General features: G+C 40.4%; 1 protein-coding gene across 1 annotated transcript in view; it reads left to right on the forward strand.

Moving 5' to 3' along the window:
- Window positions 1–14,031, forward strand: part of LOC126272602 (maspardin-like) — a 68,603-nt gene extending 54,572 nt beyond the window's left edge. The window contains exons 6-7 of the mRNA XM_049975544.1: window positions 13,260–13,508; window positions 13,592–14,031. Coding sequence (XP_049831501.1) covers window positions 13,260–13,508; window positions 13,592–13,675 — 333 coding nt within the window. The 3' untranslated portion in view covers window positions 13,676–14,031. The remainder of the gene's footprint in view (window positions 1–13,259; window positions 13,509–13,591) is intronic.
- The last annotated feature ends 2,074 nt before the right edge of the window (window positions 14,032–16,105 follow it).

A 16,105-nucleotide genomic window follows, 5' to 3' on the forward strand; every position in this document is an offset into this window, starting at 1 on the left:
GACATTTGAGTATATTTATTTTCTGATTCATGGGGTGAAATTCCTCTGTTTCGTCTTGTGTTCACCTCTTTAAACTGTTCTTTAACCTCCTCTCATACTCCTCCCTGGAGGCTCACCACTTCTTCGTGAGTACATGCTAGGCTACCAGACGTCCTCAGACTGAGCTGCATGTCTACCCTGCTACTATTCTTTTGCCCTCCTTTGGGGACCAAGTCATATGTCTTCTTCAGGAAACTGATGTTCTTGGTAAAATTATGTACAGATCTGTCCTGTCCACCCGTCTTCCTTTTGCGCATCATGTCGACAAGTAAGACTAGTACGTACCCTCTGGTGTGATTGCCTGATCTGGTACCTTCCTCTTTGCCAATTGGGCCCTCGGTCTAGAGGCCGAGGTGTAACCTGAGGTGTGGACCATCACATAAGGTGGGTCAGCCCACTGTGGGGAAAGGGGGGGAGGGAGGCAGCAGCAGGAAGGAGCGCACCATCGGAGACACTGACAACCATGGGGATATCTCTGTGATGAGTTCATCTCAAAAACAAATGGGTTGAGATAGAAGAATAGATGCCTCTACCACCTGTTCTCCAATCCTTGTGGTATTGTTCATGGAAAAAGGTCACAATTTTGTGACAGTTAATTTTTTTATTATTTTTTATTTATTTATTTATTTTTATTCAGAAGGGTGTGGATGCCACTGCTGGTCATGTGAAGTCCTACTATCTATTGTGCAATGGGATGTTGCTTTCGGAGATGGATAGTGCTTTTCAAGCACAGAAACTGCTCAATGCAACACTACTCCACAGCTGTCTTGTTAATGTAGGGCTCTTTGCACTATGAATTCGTCTCATGGTGTCTACACGCGGCTGCTAGACGGCCTGACTGATGCTGAAATAACAGCCTATCCCACTGACCAGAGTGTGAATACAGTTCACTACGTGATGAAAAGGACTGATAAAGAATTAAGTTATAATGAAATTTAGACCTTTCGCTGCTTACAGGCATTGATAAATATCAACGGGGACAGTTGAAAAATATGTACCCCGACTGGGGCTCGAATCTGGGACCTCCTGCTTACATGGCAGATGCTCTATCCGACTGAGCAACTGAGGTAATAGACGATAATGCGACTGCAGGGACTTATCTCTGGCATGCTGTTCGTGAGACCCACACTTTCCAACTTCCGTCCACACACTACATTTGTAGTGCCCCGGTCCTGGGCTCAAGTCCCTGTCATGGCACAAATTTTTACTGTCCCCGTTGATATCAACTCCTGTAAGCAGCGAAAGGCCTAGATTTCATTTCGACTTGATTCTTAGAGAGCTGCAAGATCACCAATGATATCTGTACAGATACCAGCTTCATATGATAAAGAATTGGTGCCAGCTCACACTCTCTTCCTCACATTTGACCATGTAGTATGTCCGTCAAAAATTAAGGCTGCTTACAAAGCTATTACTGTCAGTCCATGTATTCTGAATCCCACACCTTGCTATAAATACCAGTGTCACAACCACACCGGTGAATCTTGTGAAAATGACGCCAAATGTGGAACCTGTGGCAGAGACGCTCAGGAGAGTGAGTGTCCACCTCGTTTCCCTCACTGTATCAACTGCAAGGGTGATCATGCTACTTCCTCCCATGACTGTCCATTCTACCTCTAGGGGCGACAGCCATTAAGGGTACCTGGGTGAAGGAAAAGGTCCCTACTCATGTAGCTCGGAAAATGGTTAGCCGCAAACCTTGTGCACCACCCTCTGGCAATTATAGTACAGTTCTCACTACACCCCGACCTTTGAAGAACATGGCTGCACAGACTTGGAACTACCAGTTTAGTGACACCATTTTTCCAAGGTCATATCCTCATCTTCGCCTGCTACAGGTGCTCAATACACCACACCAACCGGCCTTCATCTGTGCCAGCGAAATTGCATGCCTTCCAAACAGAAGCACGGAAATCCAAAAAGGAATGCTCCCGTGATGACTTTCTGTGCACATCTAGCCAGCTGATGTGCAGGTCTGCATCTTACAAATGCCAAGGTTCTAAGCAGGCAGACAATCTTTGTTCTCCGCTCCTGCATCCTTTTTAAACTGCATCACCGTGCGAGGCTCTCACCCTCCAACCTCCATTTCACGGGAATGCACCATCAACAACTGTCTGATGGCCAACCGAAGATGAATACCGACACCTCTTTTGAACTAATGGGCCCAGATCCTACAGCCTCTGAACCTGGTCGTTGAGCATGTTCAAATTGTGCCACTCAGCAGCCACGGAAGTTCCCCCTCATCCTCTCTATCATTGGATGTGGTTATTTTCCAATGGAGCATTCATGGAATCAGATCTAATAGGGTTAAATTACAGCTCCTCTTGCATTCATACTGGTCAGTTATTTTCTGCCTCCAGGAAACAAAATTTTGGCCTCATTATTGCTTTCATTTCACTCCAGTCCCTTTCAACCTTCCCTCTGAGGCAGGGACTCTGGCTTGTGGGGGAGTCACACTGCTCATCAGAGACAATGTCTATAGTCACACTATTTCCTCACACACCCAGCTTTGCGCTGTTGCTGTCCATCTTTCCCTTCCCATTTTAACCCTCTCTCTTTGCAACATCTACTCACTGTCACCTTCTGCTTTCAACAAGGCAGACATTTTGCAACTTACTGCTAACTTCCTCGTCCCTTTTTGCAGCTCGGTGACTTCTGTGCCCTTCATCCCCTTTGGGACTCTCCGTGCCCCTGTCAGAGAGGCTCTCTCCTAGTCGATATCTTCAACCAGATCAATCTAATCTGTTTGAACATGGGTACATCCACATTTCTTTCCAATTCCACTCCTTTTCCCACTTGGGTCTTTCGATCTGTACTGCTCAGCTTGCTCGTCATCTCAAGTTGTCAGTTCTAGTGACTATTTCCCCTGTGTCATTCGTTCGCTAACACCTATCCCTTCTGTGCATCCAGCCAACTGGCAGCTTTCCAAAGCTGGGTGGCAGCTGTACTCCTCACTGGCTGCTTTTGATAAACACCATTTCCCCTGCATTGATGACCAGGTAGAATTCCTTACAAACGCTATCCTTACTGGCACAGAATTCTCTATACCTCGCATCTCTTTCTCGCTGTGACATGCCCCTGTCCCATGGTTGAATGAAGCATGCCGCAACACAATCCATGCGTGGAGACAAGCTCCCCACATTTTTAAATGTCATCTCACAATGGTGAACTGTATCCATTATAAACAGCTATGAGTGCAGTGTCACTGTATTTTCAGAGGTAGCAAAACAGCTATTGGCTTTCTCTTCAAAGCTGATTAACCAGTTTTACTCACTCTTCTGTTATTTAGGGTAATCTCCATTGGCTTTCAAGAACTGCAGTTCATTCCCCAATTCCGGGTCTGACTGTAGCAAACAGTGTCACTGTAGATCTGCTTGATATCTCCAATGATGTGGGCTGATATTTTGCAGACATTTAGTTACACCCGCTACCATCCTGCCTTCGTCCCTCTGAAACGGGCAGTGAAATCAAGGACAGGGTTCCTCCTCCCAGAATCGTGAATATTACAGTACTGCTTTTACTATGAGGGAGCTTAAACATGCACTGTCTTAGTCCCAATCATCTGCTCCAGGATTGGATGGTGTCCATATTCAAATATTGCAACACCTATCCCCTGAGGGCCTATGCTTTTTCTTGCATACATATAACAGCATTCACACAGGTGGCACATTTGCCTGTCACTGGCAAGAGGCCATTGTCATTTCTGTACTGTACCTAACTTGGTAGGCACGAACCTTTTCCTTCCAGTTAACGCCCAGTTTCCCTCACCAGTAGTGTGTGCAAGGTGGTGGAAAGAATGATTATTGGTAAGTTGGGTGGTGGCTTGAGTCTCCAGATCTCCTCACTAATGCCCAATGTGGATCCCATAGGCCACGCTCTGCATTTGATAATCTCATTACCTTGTAAACTCGTATTACGAAATTTTTTTTGTGGAAGTGTCAGATTCTGGCCGTGTTTCTTGATTTGGTGAAGGCATATGACACCTGCTGGAGGATGGGTATCCTCCATCTTATGTACGAGTGGGGTTCTGAGGTCGCTTGTCTCTTATACGCGAATTTTTAAAGGCCAGCTTTTTAAGGTACATGTGGGCTCAGCTCTGTTGGACACTTTTATTCGTGAGAATGGAGTGCCTCACAGTTGTGTGCTCAGCGTTGTCTTATTTGCCATAGCAATTAACTCTATTATGGATTGTTTCCCACCAGGTATCTCAGGCTCTTTTCATAGATTATTTCACAATCTTTTTCAGCTCTCAATGAACCTCTCTTCTTGAACAATGACACTAGGTTTTGAACCTGACAACCCAAAGCAAGTGAAATGTTCCCAGTGAATTACTGATAAAAAAAGTCAGATTGGTACTGTTTATGGCTTACCTATTAAGGCGCACAGCTACCTGCACTGCACTGCTAATGCATTGTGCATACACAAAGAAACAGAACGATGAGCTGCTGTGCAGTCATTGCATAGCCAACTCGTCAACCTTTGCAATGCAAAGTGGAGCTGCACTGTTGTTTTGCTGGTCAGCTGCTGCTGGGAAGTTCTTAGAGATCGCTGCTGCCATTTTCATCTAAAATCACAGCACAGAGTTTTTCCATTTCACTGATGAAATTCCTCTCTACTCGCGTACCAAATGTTTCTTAAGCCCACAGATATCTTCCACTATTGAGCTTGTTGCTATGGTCAACTAACATCTGTTGCCCATTTCTTTATAATAATTAACTCTTCTTTGGTCTGAACCAAATTAAAATTAATTCTTCTCAAGTATTACAGTTGATTCTGGCAACACCACTGAATGTGCCCCCTTACTTTTTCAGTTGCCAACTTGGTTTGCTCTGTGCAATATGTTATCTTCGTCCATTATTTATACCAAAATTCTTTTTATTGTTATTATTATTATTATTATTATTATTATTATTATTATTATTGAAGCTCATCTTTTAGCACCATATTTTCATGTCTTTGCACTTCGGACACCAAAATGGAGTGAAACTAACGGGGTTCTGGTAGGGTGTGTTAAGCTCCCCTACACCCTGCTAGTGTGTGTGTGCATGCCAGCGTTTACCATATAAATATATTGGGGTCGCCATTCTTTGTTATTCACTGTACTGGACATGCCCACTTGACAGAGGACTTCTTCACTTTTTGCAGGGGCAGATCCTGAAAGAGAGGTCCAGCATACTCAAGCTACTAAAATGGTGTGGTCACTTTTGCAATAAGTCTTCTGTATTGCAAATCTGATCTTCCCACCGTATAACTTTATTTACAATTCTGGGTGAACATATCTCCCGTAACTTGTAGCTCAAAATAGATAACATGTACACAAGTACTGACGTGACACAATATTATGACAGTTCTCATATATAATCTCCAATCATTCAGGCATTGATGTTATCCACATCCTCTGCTCTGTGACTTAAGTCTCTACAAATGTGGGATACCACAGAATAAGCAGCCCTCCACAACAGGTGGACACACACTTGCCGTCATCCTTGTTGATGTTCTGAGCTTACGCTTTTCACACCCATCAGCACAAATGCAAACCAGTGTGTGCACATTGGGATGTCCTACATTTAGCTACAACCTAAATATTTCTGGTTTCCACAAATATCTTTTGTGAGACTGAGTGATTAGAAGTGGAACATGTTATTCCGTAAAATCGATATGTTACACCATAATGCAAGCAGTCAGTGTCCTCGCTCCAGCCACCAGAGGTGCTGGGTTTTGGTTTGTTCTCCTTGTGCAGTGTGACATTCCACTAGAATGATAATTTCATGGCAATTATTGACAGTTTTGTCTAATTCTTCTGTAGTGCTAACTTGTCTCAAGAATTGAGTACATTCTACTGTCTTTGTAAGTGAATAAAAATTATTTGTTCCTGTTGTACTCTAGTTCATATTTCATATGATTGGCTGAGTATCTTGAACACACAGTTGTAGTTATTTGGATGGCTAACACAAAGTTACACTGACACTGCTGACCCAACATGATCTCGGCATGTATGTTCAGTCTGTGTAACCAGAAGAAAACTTTAAAGAGTGAATAAAGACTTTTCACAAAACACAAGACAAACTGGTCACTGACCTACTCTCAGTATCATGACTTGCTCTGAGATTTTCTCCATTCTGGCCTCATAATAATGTATTGCAGTTTGCATAGGTAGAAACTAGATTTCATTACAATGGAATAACTGCAGATTCAACTAAATTTGCCTTAGAGGTCAGCCAGTTTGATAATGATTACACAGCTAAAGTCAAAGATGTAACAACTGAACCTCCTGTGTGAGGAGATGACAAATTCAAAGCTGAATTAATTTGTAGAGTTTCCGCATCGCAAGAAGAGTAAATGTGACAAGTCCTAACACAAGAAAATACAGGTGACAGAAAATTGTCACAATATTTCAGGCACTTACGCAGTCAAGTTCACACAGGCACTGTACCTGGTAGTTCACTACATACATTGAGTAGCCATCTTCTAGCCCCGTGAAAGCTGTAGTAGTGTGTCAGACCGAAATGCCATTAGACTCCTTTATGTATCTGGGCGGTAGAATACAAGAGGCACTATTGCTAACCTCAATCATTGCAGTGGCAGCACCATGCAGCAGAGCTTTGTCATCAGTGGTGACTCGTGCAAATTAAGATTGCATTGCAGATAAGGTCAATGCTCTGACCAACAAGTGAACTGCTGTCTCATGCCAAGTGCAGTCACAACACAGAACAGGGTATCAAAAGAGAATGCGGAGTTGTTCCAGTACGAACTTATTTGTCCCGGAATGAACTGGTTGGTTGTCCCATGTCGCACAGAGCAGCCACATTGTTTGCTGGTATTGCAGGAAGTTTGGAGATCAGTGGCACAAGCACACCTCACCTTGTGATTAGCCAAATGCCTGCAGCAGTCAGACATAGGTGCACCCAATTGCTAATTGCAATCTCAGTGTGTGTTTATCAGTGATCGGTAGATAAGGCAAAAATTTCTTGTGGGTACTGGTTCAGTCTTGTGTATTTATCCATGTACCTTGCTGTGAAATTGCTGGCCAGAGTTCATTGTGTGTCTCCACAGCAAAAAATTCATTCATTGTGACTTAAGACACTCAACATTTTGAATTTGACGTGGGACTGTGTCATCCATGGTTTCCCCTGGAATTCCACTGTAACTGATGGCATGGAACCCAAAATTGGAGCAGTTTCTAGCACATTGTCATCTGCTACCAGACTAGACGACAGCATCAGAGGCGGTGCAAGATTCAGACACAGTCTACTGATATATAGCATCCAGATCATCCAGGTGGCAGGTTGTAAATACAACAAGCTACTTGAACAGTTTCCAGCCATAATGCAACGCTATAGTGCCCCGTGAGAGATACATCACAATACCGTGCACTACATTAAAACAACCATTGGCCCACATGCTTCGTGCAGACCTATTCAATTATCTCCTGACCGTTCAGCTATAGCAAAGGCAGAATTCGACTCTGTGCTCAAAGAAGGTGGTATTCATCCTTCAAGCAGTCTGTGGTCATCACCTCTCCATCTAGTACCCAAGAAGTGTGGCATGTGGTGTATGTATGGTGATTATTGTGCACCTAATGCAGGGACAGTACCAGATAGACATCCAGTGGCCCTGTCAAGAGCTTGTAACTATGCTCTGCATAGTGTGACCTTGTTTAGTGTGCTAGACTGTGCAAAGACCTTCACACAAATTCTGGGACAGATGACATGCTGAAAACAGCCATAATCATGCCATTCAGCTTGTTAGTGTCCTTGACATTTGGTCTACGCAATGCAGCAGTCATGGCAAAAGTTTGACTCCATGCTGCAAGGTTTGTCATTCTGTTTTGCCTACCGAGGTGACAGTGTTGTCTTTTTATCCAGTGTGGATCAGCACCAGCAACATTTGGTGGAAGTCTTTAAACACTTAACAGCAACACAATGTGGTATTGAATACTATCAAGTTTGTATTTGGCCAACCGCTCTTAACTTCTTGGACCATCATATTTCGTCAGTGGAGTCACTACTGCTTCTGAGAAAGTAAAAGCTATAATGAAGATGCCATGGCTTGAAACAATCGGGGAACTATTATTTCCAAGTAAAGCTAAATTTTTACCAGCATCCTCTGTCCGCTTGGCCAAGTTGCAAGAACCATTGACTACAGCACTTCCTGTAGCTAAAATTAAGGAAAATTCTCAAATCCAGTGGACAAATGTGATGAACTGCCTTAGAAGAATCAAAGCCAAGCATAGCTTGGCCAATAGCACACTCTCAGCACACCTTGCATTCGATGCTCCCATTGCTTTAGTGGTAGATACTAGCCAGACTGCTGTCGGTGCTCATTACAACAGCTAGTGTATGGTGCTTGACAACCACTTACCTCCTCCTTTTCACAAGCTCTCACTTTTGCAGCAAAACTGAGCACTTATGGTTGTGATCTTATTACTGTTTATGAATCAATCAAATACTTTCACCACCAGTTGCAAGCCAGAGGAGTTGTAATTTTTACCATTCACAAGCCCCTTCTCTACACTTTCAGATAGAACAGCAAATAATGCTAATAGTGTCAGATACAGTCATTTAGAATTCATTGCCAAATACAGCACTGACATCTATAATATTTCAGGCATTGACAACATAGTAGTCAACTGTCTTGAATTAGCAGCATAATAAATGCTGTTGATTTTGCAGTTGTTGGAAAGGCACAGAAATCTCACCAGGAACTCCAGAATCTACCGAAAGATTCATAGTCCACCCACAGTTACAACTGGCAGACATTTCAGACACAGGCATGAAGCTATACTGTGATAACTCTAGTGGAAGGCTTCATCCTTTTAAGCCACTCACATTTCACAGTCGTACTTTTAACAGACTGCACAACTTCTGCCACATTGGTGTCAGATAATAAACTCAGCAGGTTTAAAAATATTTCATATGGCCTGGCACACAAGATTGTCAAGAGTAGATTCACAGGTACATTCAGTGTCAGCAGCCCCAGTAGGAGATTTTGCAGCTGAGATTATAAAATTTCTGCATGTGCATACTGGCATAGTAAGTCCAGGACCTCCATGGTAACGTCAGTGCTGTTTAACTATAGTTGGTCATTTCACTCATTCGCCAGAAGCAGTACCAGTCAACATCATTTCAGCAGAAATTCTTTGTGTTGAATTGAACTTCGCACTTCACTTGTCTGCTGCTCATCACCACAATTTCTTGGCCATTATGGACAGTCTTGTCAATGTCTTCTCTAGTGCTAACTAGTCTCAAGTATTATGAAGTACATTTTTGAATAAATTTAGTTTGTCCCTGGTACACTCTAGTTCATATTCTGGACAACTGGCTGAATATCTTGAATACACAATTATAGTTTAAATATTTTCAGTTGGGCTAACCCAACCTTCTTCAGAATAAAAGTAACTACCATTTGTCCATGGTGGACATTGTGAAGCTAAAACTTCAAATCCATAAATTATCGTCAGACTGTAAAACCTTTCCTGAAACTGCCTTGGACGCAGTTCACGACCGCAATGCAGCAGCCACAAGTGCTGTACTGGAACTGACCATAGTGTCATGAGACCTGCATAGGCAGACAGTACATTGTGCCTGCACCTAAACTGTGTGATGGGTACTTGTTGGGACAAGAAGCGAACCTAACTCCTGACCTTGAATTTACTAGTAAAGTGAAATAAAAGAAAGGTACAGCTGAAGAAAAGGGCGTATATGTTATCCTGTGCAGAACATACTTACACTGTCTTAACATTTATGAAGTATTCGTTGGTCATGATATGAGGAAGACGACATGTGCTTACAATGTATGGCCTGTCTAGGAATTAGGATGGCAGTGTTCCATACACACACACAGTTCACAATATGTGTGTGGATCACCTCAATGAAGACAAATGGAGTATCCTGTTGCCGCCACATTATCCCCTACTTTAGCTTTTTCTGTAACTCATAACCATAACTTCGTCATGAAGCTCAATCGGGCATGTGCATTAGTTTACTTTGACTCGATTCTAGACCATCGGGCATGTGCATTAGTTTACTTTGACTCGATTCTAGACCATTTTAGGTCAAATATACTAATCTTGAATAATGACCATCTATTTTATATGGCCCGTATTGCCGGATGTTACAGATTAGATGTAGACTTGTTCATAAGTTCATTCAAGACCATTTGTGTGCTAAGTCAATAGGATGTTCATGCATTGTAACTATATCTAAGCAAATGCTTAACATTTACATCTCAAAAAATTTTTTTTAGACCTAGTCATAATACTGTTGGCTTTATATTATCCTTCCCATTCCTAAGTTCTTTTTAGGTGATTAAACTTCATGCTTAAGCACAAAATTTCCTAGACAGGCCATATGTTGTAAGTACGTGATGTCTTCCTCATATCATAACCAACGAATACTTCATAAATGTTAAGACAGTTGATCTAAGAACGTTCTGCACAGGATAACATATACGCCCTTTTCCTCAGCTGTACCTTTATTTTATGTCGCTTTACTAGTAAATTCAAGGTCAGGAGTTAGGTTTGCGTCTTGTCCCAACAAGTACCCATCACACAGTTAATGTCCTGGTGCAAGGTATTGTGTCCGCCTAGGCGGGCCTCATGACGCTGCGGTCAGTTCCAGTACAGCACTCATGGCTGCCACATTGCGCTCGCGGTTTCAGAAAAGTTTTTACAGTCTGGTGATAATTTATGGATTTGTAATTTTAGTTTGACAATGTCCACCATGAACAAATGGTAGTTACTTTTATTCTGAAGAATGTTGGGTTATCCCGACTGAAACCTAGCTAAATCTAGGTAAACTTTGCGACTGAGGCTGTTGGTTTTTAAAATTAAAATTAACAATTATAGTTGTCTGGATGGCTAACAAATAGTTGTGCCAACAGCTTTACTTTCACAGACTACAGATGCAGTTTGTGGCAAATACTTATTTGTTCTTGTTAAAACCTGTTTGTGCATCCCATAAGTTTCTCCCTGATGATGAAAGTTATAGAAAATGACATGTGAATGAAAAGAGGGCAAGCTAGACACATTATATTTTAATAAATAAAGCTGGTTGGAGATCTTCCTAAGTTAATCCTTTGAAAGTCCCATTGGTTATGAAGATTTACATCACTGAATAGTTGGTCAAAGGTTATTACGACAGAGAACATCTCTTCCTGTGTCACACTAATGCTAAATTATTAACAGTGCAAGTCATTTGTAATCCAACTATTATATTTATGAATGTTATTGTTTCCAAACTGCAGTTGTTTGTTGACGATAAACTACTTATAAGATCAAATATATTGTGAGGCTGTTTTCAATACACCAAATGATTTAAAGAGCTGTCTAAAAGAGGCATTAGAGTATATACCTCAAATTATGTCTATTACACACTTTTGTGCAATAAATGTTTTTTCCGCGTTACAAGTTGCAATAAGATCCCACTGAAAGAAAACAGGAAAACTAAGTAAATTACTTGATATTTTCATCTCCAAAATCTGTTATTACCTGCAACACGAAATGCGCAGAGCTTGAACATTGAAGATGATCAATAACATGTGCCTTCAAGTTAAGGTTTTTTGAAATACAGATCAGAATATTGTTTAATTTATTGATTTATTTTGTATGCATTATTTTTAATGGTGTGGTTAGGCCTTGTGCAGTACAAAATCCCGTCTGTTATTTGAGTCAAGCATTTTTTTATTTTTTTATTTTGCAGATAAGCAAATTAATTTTTTGACAAAATATCATTGTCAAGTAAAGAAGTTAGTTATACTTGCAGCATTGGCAGAGAGAACTGCTTATGGCTAGTTGTGTATCATGGTTGGAGGGAGGATAGATGAAGGAGAACTTACTAATGAAGCAAAAAAACTGTTGGATATTGATTGTCATTACAGTCAAACTAACAGTCCAGTGTGTTTGTTTGTAAGACCTACATTAGTCTTAAAACATTTTATATGTGGCCACTTCCTCGAAATTTTTAAAATGTTTGCTTACTGGCACAGTATAGTTACAGTTAACACTGATGTGTCATCATGATCAGAAGATGGCTGTTACAAACTGAATGAAGATATCTTGTGTGAAGTATTTTGTGGTTGTGCCAGTTGACTATTTTTTTAAAAATTCTGGAAGTCATACTTTAGGCCCTGTAAAGGTAAAAATGTCATTGTCTAAAATGTTTTCTTTGTATCTGAGTGCGTTCGCCATGACCCAATTGAAAATGGGTAGTGAAATAACTATGGATTGTAAAATGCAAGTAATCCAAACTTTCGGATTGGCAGATAATTGATGGGCCAGTAGTGCTTAACGTTTGACAAATATTGCACAGTGACTGAGACTGAATGAATCTAACCTTCAATTTATTATAAGAAAATGTTAGCTAAGCTTTGGATTATAGAGCAATTGACCCCCCTCCTAGCAGAAGTGTTGAAGGGGAAGGAAGAGGGGTAAAAGTAAAGGACTGGTGAGGTTTAGGAAAAGGGACTGAGGTCAGAAAAGTCACCCAGAATTCAACATCAAGTGAGAGTTATCAGATGGAATGAGAAGGAAAGACTGATTGTTGGGAATTGCACTGGATGAGATTTGAAAAGCTCAGAGCTTAAGGGTGGAAGATAGGATACATACAAGACAGAGGTAACTGCTGAGCAAGGAGGGTGGGAAAGAAAATAGCTGTCAAATTTGCAAACAAATGAGTGAAAGATGCCACAGTGGAGGCGGAAAGAAAATAGCAGTCAAATTTCAAAACAAACCAGTGAAAGAAATTGCAAAGTTCACAGCCAGTTTCTTTCCCACCCTGCACTTACCCCACTTAAAAGTGGACTCTGTCTTGCATACACCCTATCTTCTGCTCCCAGCTTTTAAATCTCATCCAGTGCAGTTCCCAACAATCAGTCTTTTCTTCTCAGCCTGTGTGGTAAGCTGCCTCTGATCAGGAGTTTTGGCCTTTTCCTTTACGCCTCTTTCTTCTCTGTCAACCCTTGGGCCAGAAAAAGAGGCACTTGCTCCAAAAGCTAGGGAAGTGCAACCTTTTATATGTGTGTTCTCCTGCCTCTGCTTGGTGAGTAGATTGTTTATCTATCCATTTACTTATATTTTCAGAAACTGATAATATTCATGAACATAAAGAGCAAATATTAATTTGTTTCAGTTTAAAATCAATAAAATACACCTTTTATATTTTTTGACCTAAACCACAGATGTAATTAGCTGAATGACTGAAATCTTGCATTTCTTATTACAGTTGGAAAGCTTGTCACAGCCAGATCTTGCTTCAAGACTGACAATGAATTGCATACACTCTTACGTCGAACCACAGAAACTGTCAGGTATTCCAATAACGATAATTGATGTTTTTGATGATTATGCTCTTTCTAATCCTGTAAGAGAAGAAATGTACAAATGCTATCCAACTGCGAAATTAGCACATCTAAAGTCGGGTGGAAATTTTCCTTACTTGAGTCGAAGCGAGGAAGTCAACCTCCATCTTCAGGTACTGAAGAATTTTAACTGCTTGTTGTGGTGTGTAGAAATATTGAAATAAATAATTTAATTTTTATATATGCCTTGTTACAGATACATTTACGGAGTTTTGATGGGACCAATCTCAGTGCATCAGAGCCTGTACCATCACAAAAAAATTCAAAAGAGGGGGAATAAAAATTTATCAGTCTACTCTTTCTCTCTCTTAGAGAAATTGTAATTTCTCTAAATTGAATGGTATGGATTTGATCACACTAGTACTGCTGCATATTGCAGTACATACCAGCATTTATGGCCTAAAAGACTCTGATGCAATTTCGATTACAGTCAAGTCTAGTCGTGTATTGTGCAAGCGTTAAAGATAGGTGTTTAGGCAGTTAATGTTGCTGATCTCTGCCTTTTGTATTTATATCCTTTGTACATAAGACACTACTGATATATATACACACACACATACACATTATATATTTTTGTAAACATATCCTGTTAAGTATCCATATTTTAAAAATAAAGTTTTGTTGCTTTTGTGATAATTATTTTTTACTCCTTACGGCATGAAATTAAGGTGTTCCTGATGCCAAGAAATAATTTAACTCCTTTTAATTCACTCACTCAATCAATCAGTTTTCCAAAATTTAATGAAGCATGCCGTGGTTAAGACTTTGGACACACTTTCATGTGAAGGAAGGCCAAATCTCTAACCGACCAGCCACATTTAGTTTTTTCATGACTACCTAAAATGGAATAACCACATAAAACAAACTGTAGGTGAAGCTGATTCCGACTGAGATTCAGTGGAAGAATCTTGAGAAAATGTAATTCTGCCACAAAAGAAGTGGCTTACACAACTATCATACAACTCACTTTTGAGTATTGCTCATGGAGTCTGGGACCCTTACCAGTTGGGTTTGTAGAAGAGTGATTAAATCCAAGACTGAAGTGGGCAAACACATTTTACTCTTGGTGTTTATGAAGACAGAGTAAGAAAGGAAGTGATTGGTTTTATTTTGGCTTATTAGTTGTCTGAATGGTTTGATGCAGCCTACCAATATGACTTGTCAAATTATTTTCAGTGAAATCTGTGAAGTAATTTGAGGCCAATGATTCCTTCTGTGTTGCCATCAAGATTCACTATCTATTGTTTTGCACAGATCTCCCTTACATCCACCAAAAAGCTTAATGAAATGACAATTTTTTTTTTGTGTCCTGTTTCATGTTGCAAGTCCACAGTATTTCATATATACTATCTGAATAGAAGACTACACCTCAATTTATAGCTCTGTGTACTGACCTATTCTGCAAGAATCTGTGCCCATTGTCATCACACCAGTGATGTTGTACAAGAAATGCATCAAGAAGTTCGCACGTGTCGCAAGACAAGGGCTCTCATTTCCAGTCCGTAGTATTGACTACATGTGGATATTGTCTTCTCAAATACAGTTGTTAAGAGAGCAAAAATAAATGTTTACAGGCAGAAGTTGTGCCTAGGGATAGGAAATGATTGCATATGTCATGAATATCTCAGTGCATTAATTGTAAAACATGCCTCAAGAGACTCTAAAGGATGTAAGCTCACTTCTTACATCACAATTCATCAGCACTCAAAGGACAATAGGCTCAGTCTCTTGTGGAATAGGCTAGTAGTCAGTCGTAGCAAATAACATAATTGCAGTCTGGTAGGTCTGCAACACTGAACACTAAATAAGGAAAATGTCATTTCATAAGAACTGCATCAATTGCAAGACATTACAATATGGATCTATGATTCGAGAGTTGAATAATCGTAAAATATTTCAAGGCATTCAGGCAACTAGTAGCTTTTCTTTGTAGGTTGCGAGTGTGGTATGACAATGATAGTACTTTAGTCAATTTCTGAGGGTGAATGTTTTTACACTCATTGATGTAGAACCTGTGGATTGTCACATGCCTCATTAATCACTCTAGCAATGAATTATGCAATTCATTGATTGTAAAATTCTTAATACCTACATAGCAAGTGCCAGTGTAAATTTTTTAAAAATTGTAAAACTTGAAAAAAATTACTATTGTATTTCAAGAGGGCATTTGAGACAAATATAGATGGCTTTCTTTAAAAATACTAATGTAAACTAATGTAATCAAGTGAATATTAATTTAAGAATGCAGAGTCTTGCAGTGGTAACATTGAATAAAATGTTCTTGGGTTTCCAGCCAAATGGTTAAAATACCACAAGCTTTTTACCAATCACTCCCTGGCCATTGACAAGGGGTATGACTGCAGATTGGCTGCTGGTATGCCCTTGCAGGCTGTAGTTGTCAGCATTATGTCACTGGTGCTCACGGCATTGTCTTATATGGGCATGCATTGACTTCACATTTGTTACACCTGCTTGGACCTCATGATCACTGGAGCCCACGTCACACTGAGCTGCAGGCCTCTTTCTCTTTCAAGGATGTTACCAGTGATTTTATTTTGAAGAATTCTTTAGTTATGCAGTGTGAGCGATGATGGGAGGTTTCATGAAATTTGAATTGATGACAGTTTTCCAAAACATGCTCCACTAAAGCGAATTTTTCGGGGAGCATAGGCAATAAAATTTCTCATGCTGCTTCCTTTATTGCTCTATA

This window comes from Schistocerca gregaria, chromosome 5, assembly GCF_023897955.1.
Source record: "Schistocerca gregaria isolate iqSchGreg1 chromosome 5, iqSchGreg1.2, whole genome shotgun sequence".
In the NCBI taxonomy this organism is placed as follows: domain Eukaryota; kingdom Metazoa; phylum Arthropoda; class Insecta; order Orthoptera; family Acrididae; genus Schistocerca; species Schistocerca gregaria.